The sequence below is a fragment of the Scaptodrosophila lebanonensis genome, unplaced genomic scaffold (assembly GCF_003285725.1).
Source record: "Scaptodrosophila lebanonensis strain 11010-0011.00,11010-0021.00 unplaced genomic scaffold, SlebRS2 tig00001412-arrow-pilon, whole genome shotgun sequence".
Taxonomy (NCBI): Eukaryota; Metazoa; Arthropoda; class Insecta; order Diptera; family Drosophilidae; genus Scaptodrosophila; species Scaptodrosophila lebanonensis.
In genome coordinates, this window is record NW_022060739.1 from 4,575,562 (window position 1) to 4,590,359 (window position 14,798).

General features: G+C 35.6%; 1 protein-coding gene across 1 annotated transcript; it reads left to right on the forward strand.

Annotated features, from left to right (window-relative positions):
- The first annotated feature begins 14,150 nt into the window (after positions 1 to 14,150).
- LOC115631817 lies at positions 14,151 to 14,798 on the forward strand. Its single transcript, XM_030528654.1, has one exon. It carries the CDS (start codon positions 14,226 to 14,228, stop codon positions 14,625 to 14,627), a length of 402 nt encoding a protein of 133 aa, XP_030384514.1. The 5' UTR covers positions 14,151 to 14,225; the 3' UTR covers positions 14,628 to 14,798.

A 14,798-nucleotide genomic window follows, 5' to 3' on the forward strand; every position in this document is an offset into this window, starting at 1 on the left:
TTAATTGTGTTTTGTATATTTTTTGATAATGATTTTTTTTTGTAAATAAATAATTATTACCTTAAACCATATGGTACATGTACTTAAAATTCATAATACACATGTATACTTGTAAATATGTATTTTATTTATTTATATAATGCTAGCTTAAGATTACAATCTTAAAACTAACAGAAGAGAATTATGTTACTTTAAAAACCCCCTTTAAACTAAGATACATACATATATAATGTTTATTGCCTACATACATATATACAAAACGTATGTCAAAGGAATTCCTTTTACGGTTTTCCATTGGTTTTGTTCTGGCACGGTTTATGAGACTTATACATACTTGTAGTACATTAACATTTTAGCTTCTGGGTGTAACAAATGCTTTTTGCCTTTGCTTTTTATTTATTTTTTTTTTAAATATGCTAAAGCAGCCATTCTTTCAATTTGGACTTGTCTTACGTATATATTATCTCATTGAAAGCGCCATAACTTCAAGAACGTAAGTCAAGAGTGAAACTCTTGTTATTAGACAATACGTGAAGGTTGGTACATACAAGTATACATATATACTAATTTACTTACATGCTGTATGTATATAGACGTGTGTTTATTTGTGCATATGAAAATATTTTAATCTAAAGTTTCCACATCAAACAAGCCGAAGCGTAATTCCCAGAATGTCTTCGGGGGTCGCATGCTCGTAAAGCAACAAAAGCTTAACCGCAACTAATGATAAATGCACTGAAATTTCATCTTGTTTTAGTCACAGCAGCAATAGCAACAGCAACAACTATAACATACACGAGTATACATATGTACATAAATTTGTATGTATAGTGTGTGTAGCATTCAATGTTTGGCTTCTGTTGAATGAATGAAGCGTAAAACGGCAAGCTTTTTGGAAGAAATATGAGGCAACCAAAGTCTGGCATGTGCCCAATGTCAACACTCACACAAACACACACCACACACACATGTACATACATATGTATCCAACTGATTAAGTGCATGTCCCCATCACATACACACACACACACATACACAAACACAAGCACACATACATGCATGTAAGCTCTCTGATGGTAAAAGGATGAAAGGATCTGTGCGACATGTGCAAGCTGCTTGAGTTTGCTTCGAGCTGATTTTCATCCAACGACGAATGTTGCCAATGCTTTTAGAAATTATTGAATAATTAAGCAAGTCAGTGCCAGCAAAAGGACACGTACCACAGCAAAGAGCAAAGGGCAAAGGGCACTGCCAGTCCCAGCCATTGGAGCGTTAATAGTCAGCGTAGCTGACAGTTACTGAAAATTTCCAACTCATGCGTGTGTCGAACTGAATGTGTTAGTGTGAGTGTGTGTGTTTGTTAGTGTGTGTGTGTGTGTGTTAGTGCATGTGTGTAGTTTTGAACGACATGTGCGCTACTATTTGCCTTTGCACTGAACTTCTTATATGGCCGGGCTGGCACTGAGCGAACAATACCAGCAATCCAAAGCGGCAACTCCGTCGGGAATGCGACACACACAGCGATACAGTAGTTGCTAAAAATATTGCAACCACATTTTATGGGGTGGGGAAATTTTGATATCGCAAATACTTAAGAAATAGATGTGCAATTATCCTTCTGTTTGTTTCATCTGTAGAGTCATGAAATAGACTCCAAGCTTCTAAACACTTTCAGTTTGTGGAAAATTGTGGACTGATTGATAAAAGTGGTATACAAATTAGCTGAATAGAGCTGGCTTATTAATTCTTCATTATTTATTAATATTTTAGCACAAAATCTGAAAGAATCAGGGGCTGCTTAGAATTATATATGAGAAGTTATCATACGAAGTTAATGTTTCCAGATATATTTACATGTTGAACTGCTTGTTTGTGTAAATTCATATCGATTTAAGAATGTTTTTAACGAACAAGTAATTTATTTTAAACCTAATAAAACCCTCGACCTTAATTAATTAATTCTTGATAAAATTTATTTTAAATATATATCAAATTTGTCAAATCAGCTAAAGTCAGCCTGATCAGACTTACAGCTTAAAACATTTTAGGATAAGGTATTGAAAAGCTTGTTGGTATAACCTATAATGTTGCAAAGAAATGTCCAGCATTAAGAGAACTTTTTGAAGACGTCGGGCAACAGACAATAGACATCAATGCGTTCATCGTATGTATCTGATTTTTCTGATATACATATAAACATATTATATGGTGAACATAATTTTGCGTTCTTCCTAAAGTATACATAATTGGATCGGATCCTTTCGTGAGCTCATCTACTAGCTCCTTACTCTCGAGTCCTAGATATCAGGAAGAAGATGGTTTTTAATGGACTGTGAAATGGGAAATTGTTCAAAGTAAAAATTGTAAAACTTTAAATGCTACAAATGGAATGAATAATTTTGTCACAATACTTACTTAATCAAGTGTGCTCTCACTCATGCCCTATGTGCGCCTCAATAAGCTTAAAAGTTTTGCTTCACTTAATTTTGCTTTTTGGCAAAGCTACAGTAGCTTGTTTTTTTTCCTATAACTTCTTCCTCTACTTTTTTGATTGCGCTTTTTCCGCTTTCCTCTGATTTTTTTTGACCCAACTGGAAGTTCAACTTGTAACGCTTTGTAGCGGTTGTTGTTGTTGTTCGAACTTTTTGTTTTAGTTCGTAGATTGAATTTTAAATAAAAAATTAAATTAACTTGTCTAAGTATTTGGAATTGCTTGGCCACGTTTACATTTTTCATTCGTTTATTATGCTAGCCATGAGAAAAAGTTCAATTGGAACAGCAGAGGAGGACGAAGAGGATGATGACGAAGACTATGTAAACATAGCGGAATAAAAGGTTTTTCTACTTTTCCAACCGCGCGTGTAGTCTCATTCTCGTTCTCGTTCTCCCTCTTCTTCTTATTCTTTGGATTGCCTTTGCACTTGCTATTGATTCCTGCTTCTTGGCTGATTTCGATTTCGATTTGTTTTCATTTCGCAAAAATGGCGCCGACGGCAAAAAGTGCGCTGTGCAAAATTAGAAAAGTTTCTGTTGCGAGATTGTTTTTTGGTCTATAGAGTGTGCCACGCCAATACATATATAAGTACATATGTGTGTGTGTATGTGTACATGAGAATGTGTTTGTGTGTGTGTGTAAGTGCAGATGTGAGCTTTGCGTATTTGTCTTGTTAAAAATTTAAGCGAATTTACGCTGACGCAGCTCAAAATCAAATCGAAATCAGCAGCAGCAGCAACAACATCCCTCTTGTTGTTATTAGTTGATGTTGTTGTTGTTGTTGTCGTTGTTGTTGTGTGCTCCTGACATTGATATGTTAATGAAGAGAGAGGGAGAGAGCGAGAGACCCCAGTGTGATGCACTAATCCATGCTGGGTAGGTAAGCCGGCCGTCTTTGGCATGGCTGGTCACACCGGTTTTGAATACTCAATTAAATGCCTAATCCAAATATCGGCTGCGTTTTTATTTCTTCCTCTTCCTCGTTCTCTCCCCCTTCCCCTTCCTCTTGTTTTCTACAAACGACAAGCGACTCAACTGTAACTGACATGGCGGCAACGGGATCACGTTAATCTGCAGATATGTGAGTAAGCGTGTAAATTGCAGCGATTACGCGAACGAGCGAGCAGCAGCCGAGAGCCACAACAAGGGCCAGAGCGAGAGAGGCAGAGCGAACAAAAGGTGCAATAAAACCGAACGTGTGGCCTCTCTCTATGGTGAATGAAGCAGGGCGTGAGAGCAAACAAAATGGTGAACGTTGTTTGAGAAACAGCCACGACCAGGGCAGGGGCAGGGGCAGCGATCCATTGATCCACAGATCAGGAATATCAGAAACAGAAACAGCCACGCAGCCAGGCAGCAGCTGCCATTTGCGCAAACAATGCCAGACAGGCAGAAGGACAAATAATCGAGCTAATGCTGCAAGGATAGCATAAGGAGAGCGACCAAAGCAACTAACCAACCAACTAACCAACATGACTTGCCCATTCATATAATTCATAATTTCCGTTGATTTGATGCGTAATTAAAAATTTAAATTGTCCTGCCGCGGGTTATGACGTTGTCGATGTTGGGGTTAAACAACACGAGCTGCAAATATTTGCAAGTGGCAATGGAAACGAAAATGCTTCCTTTTTTCTGGCAGACAAATGGTAGAGACGACAACCACAAGCTAAGTAAGGATATACATACACACACCTACACGCCTACACACTCACAAAATTGTGTGAATAAAGCATGAGTTTGGGACCAGCAAATTCTTCAACTCAATTAATTAGTTAGCTCATAATTTATATGTAATTACACTTCGGCAAAGGTGAAACGAATTATTAACAAAGGTATGTAGAAAACCATGCACATTTTTATGAGATATATTTTTAACAGATATATACAAGGGCGTAACCAGCTTTTACCAAAGGCGGGGCCAAAAAATTAAAATTTGATTCAATAATGCATTTAAAAAATAATTTATGCATATAATCAATGAAAAAACTTCAACAAATCCAACGCATATCCAGGCGAAATAGTGCGTCATAATAATAAACGTGTTGTCAACTTTATATGGAAACATATTTCAACGGCCCCCCTCTGCCTACGCCCTTGCATATATATCAGAATTTATAACGCCCTGACTTTGGTACATTAAAGAAAACTGGGCCTTAATGTACAAAATACGCTACTTTGAGTGTTCGAATCATCTGTTTTGAATGTTCGAAAACAATCAAGATTTTTATATGAATATTGAAGCGCTTACACATTTAAAAAAATCTAATGTATACTATATAATAGTAGTACATATTTAGCTGGGCTAAATATAAATGGGCACTTAAATGGTTTTGGGTTTTTAATTGTTTATTGGCATGTGGATTTGCTTACTAATTCTAGCAGCAAAAAATGTATATACTTATTTTTCATTTCATTGATAGGTTATTTAATCTAAACACTAAACTAGTCTGTCGAATGATATTAAGCTTCATATTAAGCTATTGGATTATTGCTTATGTTATATGTATGTATATGAAATATTTTATATGCATGCAAACCAGGAAAAAAGTATATACTTCTAATAGTTTTGCAAAGCACTTCAGTTTTTAAAATATACCATTCCATCGGTAGTGCTTTATTATTTTAAGAAATGAGACATTGAGAAGATTTACAAAATTCAACAGAAGATCCAAGAGTCTTAGAAGAAATGAAGACATTGAGTAAATTTCAATGAATTTGTTTTTTTTTATGACGAAACTATTAAAATAAAAAATGTAAAATATTATATGTACTATTCTTTGAGGGCATTTTTGTTTGTTGTTTTGAAGTCTTTACAGCTAAGGTGAATTATTTCCGGATTTTGTGTACAAATGTTGATACAAATGTCTATAGTCATTACTCTGCCTTCATCTGAAATAGCACATTAGATAGGTTTTCTTTTATACTGAATCCCATGCTGTATCAGAGGAATATTGCTACAAATACACCCTTTTTTTTCAACCACTACCAACTTAGTGGGTATGTGTTTGCTTTAGTACTTTTTACAAATCACAGAATAGTATTGACAGGATACCTCAACAGCGAATCTCGCTGGCACCTTGAACAAAGCGGCGGCAAATAGTTTTTTGGGCGCAAATTGGCAAACAAGTAAACAAACACTGGCAAAGAATCAAAATCAAGGCAGAAAGGATTGCAAGAGGCGTTGGCAGCAATCGGAAAGGAACGAACAGAGGAACAGTCACAGCCAGTAGGCCTGGTCGAAAGATGGGCTCGGGATCGGGGCTTGGAGTTGGGCCTTCAAGGCAGTCGTTGGCATTGCCAATGCGTGTGGCTTGTGTTTGTTTTTCCAATTGTTTTCGTTGTTCGATGGCTTGGGCCCTTTTCTTGTTACTCACTATTCGCTTTTGCTGCTGTTTCTTGTTGATGTTGTTGTAGTTGTTATAGTTGTTGTTGTTCGTACGGCTGCTGTTTACTTGGCCAGATATAAAAAGCAAAACAAAGAACGCATTCTCACTGTTCTTTGCTTTCTCTTCAGAAATGTTTTTTCATTTTTAAATGCTAGGCAGCGCGGTTCGCTTCGGTTTTCATTTTCATTATTTACATGATCGTTTTTCTGGTCGTTTTCAATTGACCGTTCAAATCGGAACAAGGCTCAGCCCGGATAAGCCCTGTGTACAGGCAACAGAGCCGGGGCTCGACCAGGCATTACATGCTCCTACATACAAGTAGTAGTCGGCTATAGCCATAATCATAGTTGTTATATTGTGCTCCCTCTGCTCTTTTTGTTACTCACACACCATTGCCAAAAGTGCACTTCTGTGGTGATCGCTGATGCGCATTTGATTGGTGCACCTTTTGTTGCCACACCTCGGCCGAGGCTGTGCTTAAGTCCTTGGAAACTATATGTTTCTTTTTTTAAGCGTTGCAGTTGCATTTCCATTTTTTTTTTTTTTAATTTCCTGCAACTAATTGCGAGAAAAATCCTTAATACTTAAGTGCTTAAGTGCTGAGGCGCAGACCAAAAGGAACTGGCTGATGTATATCTATTTATGTATGTAGGTACAAAAATGTGCATATAGCTATATAGCTATATATGTGTGTGTGGTGTTTGTGTTTGTAGTGATAGCTGTCCACTTATTGCAAGGCCAAAAATTAAATGCAGCCTTCATTTCCATCACCCCAAGACGAAGGGGTGAGGGTGTGAAGTTATACGCGCAGCAGCCACTTGAAAATCTCGTTATCCTGTCAACTGCATTACTGCCGAGCGAGCATTGACTTGATGGCAGCCACTTGGACGGCGTTGGCGAAACTGACAATCAGAGCCGGCACAGTGGTCTCAACACATGCAAGTTTTCGATTAACAAAGTTTTGGCAGCCACAAGCACGCTTATTCTACTTCATTCTGTATTACATTTTTGTTTTTTGTTTTGTACATTTTTTATTATTATCAAACTAACTATGAATGATATTAAAATGAATGTACGCTTGAATATGAGCTTAAAATATAAATAATTATACTTATATTAGTCCCAATTTCCATTATTATTTGCAATTATGTTATCTTTGTGTTACGAGCTCTCTCTCTCTCTCTCTCTCTCTCTCTTTCATTTAATTTTTCTTTTTCATTTTTTGTATAATTAACTTGATAATATAATTTTTTGCAATGCAAAAATAATTGAAGAACACTTTCTTAATTTTTTCCATTGACAATATTTGATTTATATAGCTGCGTTGATAAAATTATAACTATCTAATTGGTTTATTTAATCTATCCATTAACATATCATTAAAGAGAAACAACTAAATTACAAATATATTCGACAAGATTTATTCTTGAACCATTTACGAGCCTTCATACAAATAGTCATGAGTCAATTTATTGCTAGATATTTGATATTGCCAATATTTAAATTAATTATTATTTGTTACAACCAGTGTATTCGACCATAACCGTATACGATTATTCCATTATATGCAATTGTGGTCGATCCTCAGTTTTTAACCGCTTTGGAGGAATATTAAAGGCAATTTTTACAAACAGAGGTCAACACAAATTTTAGTTTCTTGTTAAATTTTTGGTACAAACTTTACCTAAAGCTTTAGCTATATTTCAACTTGGATTTTTTTACATTAAAAATAAAATGCAGATATACTTTAAATTAATAATTAAATCACTGTTGCGTTGCTTTTCAGAAATTTAAACTATTACTAACAAAGTTCAATTTCATTGATGATTGATCCACCGCTGTAATTAATATTGTCGTCTTAATATTAAATATAATTGCAGTTGTCAATTAAATTTAACTTCCCATTTCATGAAACTTTTATTTAAATTTCCATAAAATGTTTTGAGTAGTTTAAATAATTTTCTAGTTGGTTTTTTCGATTTTATTCTTATTTAAAATTCAAGTTTAATTTGATTTCAATTTCTTTCTAAATTCTTTAGTTTCCATTTCAATTTAAACTTCAATATTAAGCGATTTTAAAAATGTTTAAAACAAATTTTTTTAAAGCAGTAAAAGAAAAACTATGGCTTGAACGATGGTTGTTTGCTTATAACTTTTTAACCACTTGACAATTAATTATTTTTAACACAAACAATTTCTGTATTATCCACTGTGCGCTGCAGAGCTCGAATCGCCCTTGTTTTGGGGTCGTCTCATCAGAGCCGTCGAGTGCTTTGGCAGGCAGCAGAGAATATTTCCAGCTGCTTTTGGTATCGTTTGCTCCTTACAAATGAATGAAAGGAACTGCTGTTGTTGTTGTTGCTGTTGCTCTTGTTATTGTTGTTGCCCGCCTACAACAACAGCAACAACAACAAGCAATAGGTCGACGGGTTCGCGCTTAGCCCTTTTGTCCCTGGCCCGTCTCTTAAGCCGCCGTCCTTTGTGCGCGCCTTTTGGTAGTCAAAGCACAAAACGGCACTCAAAACGCCTCGACGGGACTCAATTGTTTTGAGATCAATTTGCAACTTAATTGAAATCCATTTAAAGTAATGAGAGTTACTAACTTGAACCTCTATCTCTACCCCTACCCCTACTCCTACACCTACCTCTCTACCCTTTCTAGCTTGTGCAGGTTAGTCTGCCAGCTTTGTTTAATCTCCTACCGCTTCAAAAACTATAATCCTTCAGCTGTGTGTGTATGGGTGTGTGTTAGTGTTGGTGTGTGTGTGTGTGTGAGTATGTACGCGTGTCTTTGAGCTGAGATCTATTTGTGGCCAAAACGAATGCAAATTGTCATTAATGGCTGAGGAATGTGGAGTGGTCCGTTTATCTGCCTGCCTAGATATGGAAATAAAAGTACTCGGGCATTATACAAAGCATATGTATGTATGTATGTATATTAAAAAAGTGAGTGCCAAAAACCATAGCCAAGCAGTCGAATTTCAATTCTCTGTGCTCAGGCACCATTAAAAGGGAATAAGTGCGTGCAAATCCTAACCGCGGGTTGTTTTTCATATTATCAGCGCATATTACTTTATTTTCGATGGAAGAGCTTTTCACCAAACACACACACACACACACACACACATACACACTATAAAGACTCACAATGCCACTCCACTCCACGCCAATCCACACACTCCAATCCGCACCATCACCATCAGCAGGGAGGGAGAGGGTGAGACAAGTGGCTAAAGTAAACAACACACACATATGTATGTGAATCGACTCCAGTGCTCTGGAATCTAGTTCAATTTTGTAAAATCTATCTGCAAAATATATATACATTGTGGGGTCTGCCACGCCTCCTTCTGCCTGTTACATTTTTCAGCTCCCGTGAACTCTTGTATTTACTTATGGAGAAAATTCGCCACAACTTTCAGTTTTGCCATGTCTATCTGTCTGTCCGTCCGTATGATCTCCCAGATCTCAGAGACTATCAGAGCTAGATACAGCAAATTTTGCACAAAGATGCATTATGTGTGTACGCTATACGAGTTTGTTTTATTTTTTTCACAATGTGACACCGAAAAGTTTAAAAAACACAACAACGGATACGCTAGTATACTATAAACGTCCTTTTGAAACGGATAAGATCTTATTTCTATCCATTTCCGTAACTCCACCGATAGTAAAACATTTCGATTCTTACAGATACGTTTCTACCAGTTCTTTAATAATTGCTCAACAAACAATGGAATGGAACACAATTGAAATTAAAATAGCATACTTTTGGGCGTGAGTTCTCATTCAGTTTTTCTTTGTCGTTTTTTATTTAGTTTTTCAGTTTTCGTATACCTTGTTTAAAAAGCAACTCAGCTGTAATATTTCTGTATTTCTATATTTCTCAAATTAAAGAAGCCTTTGGAGTTGCAAAGAGTCTGTGTTTTTCAAGAACAGGCACAGATTCTGTTTCGAGTGTAACATTTCTGTTTCCTAAATTTTAACCGGAATCAATTGAAGCCCTTTAACAGAGTTTAAAGAAACATACAAAAAACTGCCGCCCTCTTAAGGAATGAAGAAAGTGTAAATTTCATTTTTAATTTATATTTTACAGTTTTTCAAGTTTTACAGTTTTTGAAACTCTTTTTTAATAACCTCCTTTTTTTGAAATCGGTTAAAAAGCAGTACGAGGAGAGATTTTGTTTTTATTGTTGTTACCTCAATTAGAACTGAAATGGAACAAATGAATTTCTTTTAAGGTGCAAATGAAGATGAAGTGTAAATTTTCTGATTAAAGCTTCATTCTTGAAACAAATTCCGGAAACAAATGAATAGTAACATTCAACTAAAACTTTGTTGCACGAATTGTTTTATGGCAGCTATTTATGATATACATAGTTCACTAATTATGATAAAACTTTAGATTATGTTGAGGCATTAAACAATCAATAAATTTAGTTGCTATGCCGAAATGTACAGAAAAGGATTTAGTAGTAATAACGATTTTGTGATTTTTGCGATTTAAATGAAGCGTTCAATTTTGTGAGAAAACTAATAAGTAAATAATTTTCTTTGAATATCTTAATAAATAATTAATGCATTAATTAATTTAAAATAAAGAAGCTGTATACATAACTGTGACTTCTAAAAAACTTCCTTTCCAGATGAATAAAACAAGTCTACATAGCAACTTTGGCGTCCTTGCTTGTAATGGCTTACAAGTTCTCAGTGTTTTTGGAGATGAATGGATAGATCTACATGTCTATATTCGTCTCGTCATGCTTATCATATATGTACAGATAACATGCAGTCTGCCACATTTTTTAGACACTCTACAATAACCTTCTGCTTAGCAATGAAATACAATTCCATTTCCAATATTTTGAATTACAAAATTATAAATACTGTGATGGATGGAAGATTTCAAAATAAATTATTTTATAAAATGAATTCTGTTTTTTCAAACTTATTCGACGACTGGTTCCGTGAACTAATCCCACTAAATCTGCACAGCTCCCATGTATGCAAGTCTATCTCATGTATAACGTATATATATGTGTGTGTGTGTGTGTACGTGTATGTGTTTGTGCCAAAAGCTGCGCTGGGCGGGTGAGAATTGCGCTTTTTATGGCCAGCCAAGTCGACCACGCGCCTTTTCAATTTGCCATGCTTATGCCAAGTATGCGAAACACAAACACCCACAGGACATGCACAACACACGCGCGCACACACACACACACATACACACTAGCAAGTGTGTGCCATATAGTGTGGTATGGGTTGATCCCATGTAAATCTCTAAATTGTTTTATGAACATATTGGAAAAGTAGGTGTAAACCTAATTTTGCTTTATATGCCGGCCAGTGGACCGCTCAACTGACCTGAACAGGCCTGAAACCGCAAAAGGAGCACTCCGTTTCATTTTGTTCCGGAATGCTCACAGCAGGATGCACTCATTCCGCCCGCTTCCGCCTTTGTTTGGCCGCTTGTGCTGAGCCTCATTTAAATCGTACCGCTGGCCAATTTGCATTCGCACCACAAGCAAATTGATCCGCCCTAATCCAAGGCACACGGGTCCAGAACTCTTTTGGCTTCATTGTCGCTGCAACTGAACATTATAAGCACGGGATTTAAATTTACAAGAAAAACACAGCACTCTGGTCTTCTCATATAGCATTTAATTTTCTTTTGGCTTGCCGACCAGCAAATTGAAGTCAGTCAGGCTGTCGGGCTAATGCCGAAGTTTTTTTTTGTCTTCAGTCTATCAGCCATGCTCCCGTTTCTGAAAAATCTCAGAACTTTTTTTCGATTAATGCTGTTTGTATATGAATTGCGAATATATTGGATGGCATTAACCAAATTCAAATACCTATATGAGGTTACATGTTCCAACGTATTCAGGTTGGGGTAGGAATTTCACCTTTGTGGGCCACGGAAAGATTAATTTGAATAATTAACAGAATAATTCCCTGTATCCAAAGTGCAAGGTAATTATTATTAATTATTTTTTATTATTTAATTAATTATTAATTAGTTTTCTTGATAAAGATGACAAGAGGAGTCGATATATATCCAGATATATGTATGTCCGTCCGTCTGTACGAATGTAAGGATCTCGGAATAAATAAGAGCAAGAATAACTAAACTTGGAATCTAATCTCCTCCTAAGCCGAAGAAAGGACTAGTTTCTCCCCCGCTATTACTGAATTACCATAACACCCATACTTTTTGTAAGCGAAATTTGACAATTCCAGTAATTGTCTGATATGTCAATTTTTAAAAAAGTTTAAGAAATAAATGTAATCTCTGCTTTGCTGCAGTGCCTTATCTCTGTATCCCTTCACGTAAGTTCAACTGCCGAAAGAGGTATAATTCATCAAACATTCTTTTATAATTATTTAAATTTTGTTGGCTTATAGTTTTTTGAGCATTTTTTAAACTTATATAATTATTTTATACACATTAGGTACCGAGTATTTCAAAGTCGGGGTACCCTTTAGTATTTCCACTTGTTTTTATAAATTGAAAGCAATTAGTTATGATATATAATTATCTACTAAGAAATGCAGATGAGAACTATGTTCGCTTAAAATTTACCTGAATGTAAAATGCTTCCAACACAGTTAAGTTTGTTACATTTTTTTAACGCAGAGCTTAATAAAGTTAACTAATTGTATTGTAAACTTTGCTTATCAATCAAATAGTTATCTTTATTTTGACTTTCAAAAGTGTCTGACTTCACGTCAGATTGTAAATAATTTCATTGCATGGTATTTTTTTTTATTTTTTTCAATTGACTTTCAATTGCGGCTTAAGCAGGTGGAATCATCAAATAGAAGTAAAATTATTTAAATATAAGTTCATTGCATGAAGTTTTCCTGATTGTGCTCCTGATTTTATATTGCAAAGCTTTTGGCTGGAATTATTTTTCAAATTTTAACGGCAAAAGTGCGTTCAAATTGGTAAAACTCATTATCTAACTTTCTTGCTTTAAATAATGCTTTTAAAACAATTCTAACTACAAATTTTCCAAAGGATATTATGTAACGGCACGTCAGACAATAATTCAAATTTAAGAACAAAGACAGTACAGATTTGTTAATTATATAACTCAAATAATAAACTTATATTTATTTAAAGCCTATTGAAAAAATTCCTAATTCGCAGAGTTTTGCCATTTTGTAATTCAAGTCGAAACCCACTTCCTTTTTTGTAACGTCACGTCAGGGCCTATTTTGGCTTATACGTTATAAGCTTGACAGTCGAATGCTATACTTTGTTTTTACCGCATATAGTGCTATTAAACTACTGCTGAACTATAAAAAACCTTTTATTTTTTCATTTATTTATTTAATATTTTGTCGTACGAATGTAATATCCATCCCATATCTCATTTGATAATACGTTGCAGTTGCTTTTCATATATACCGTAAGACAACTGGCTCCATCTATTTTGCGTACGTGCACGCCACCTAGCGTGAGTTAAGCTCTCACAGACACAGCTCAAGTGGCAACTCTGTTGCAAACATACTATGTATACGACGTCACATCTTCGATTAGGTCCTTGATTATATTTGAGTACCCACTGTCGCCCATCTTTATTCGTCTGTATTAAGGATATCCATCGCCTCCTGTTTGTGTTTCTTGGTTCAGATGTGGATGTCCTTTTCCGTTCTTGTTCCGTTTCTATTTCCATGGTTTTAAATGTGGATGCCCTTTGTTACGTTTTTCACCTCCGGCAAACGTAATATATGTCCATTTTACAAATACACAAATCAAAGTGGAGACCAAATCTGTAACAAGGTGAAATATATATCATAAAATATATATAATAAAAAAAAAAAAAGAAATATGGGTATAAAAATAATAACGTAAATACTATATATGATTGGCAATCAAATTGTAAGTAAGCAATAATTTGTTTTTATTTGAACTTTTTTTTGAAATGATCTCGTATAACAGTATAACACACACACATTTACATGTGTACTTACCTATGCATTCTAGAGCACTTCTTATCTACCTTTTAGACATCACAAATGGGTTTAATCTTTTAAGACACATTGTTGTCATTACGAAAAAAAAGGGAACTTTAAATATCTTTTAAATATGAATTTATGTTATTTTCTTTAAATTTACGATAGCGCCATCTAGGCTCATACAGCTCATACAGTGCTGCGTGCTGCTCATAACACAGCCAGAGGGGCAACGCTATCACGCACAGCTGACTGCTGCAACAAATTCAGCAAAGTTGGCAGTCTCGCCATAGCCTCAGAAAAATAAACATTCACAGCGATAAATATTTATGTTTATGAAAATACCAATAGTTGTGTGATAACATCGTATATATATTTAAAGGATGTCAAATGAAGCGCGTAGAGCGAGCAAAAATGCCAGAAGGCGTCGCAAACGCAAGCAGCAGAAGCAGTTACAAAATGTTCATGCCACTCAGCTGGAGCCTCAGCCGCAAATTTCAAGCTCGCAGATGTGGTTTAATACTTACCAGAAACTAACGCAATGGCAACAGACACATCTACTGAACTATAATTGTAGCCTACAACAACAACAACAGCAGAACCCGGACTATGTTTGTGTTGCCGAAGAAGGGGAGGAGGAGGAAGAGGATACTGTGGATCCTGGTTACTTGGACTTTTTAATGGTAACAATGCGCCATCAGCAAGAGCTGAAAGAAAGGCGAGATAGGGATAGTGCTGCCTCGGTTGAAACATCTCATTCTCCAGAAATAATTAACTCCACTTGAGCTTGGCATCGGTACTGCTAAAAACTAGCTATAAGCGTAAAAAGTAATCTTCAAATTGAAGAGATAATTAAGAAACAAATGTATTGTCCAGACTATGCGCTAGTATTAAGATAATGACCATTTTATATGTTTATATTTTGTATTAAAATTGTCCATGTGTGTATTACCCGA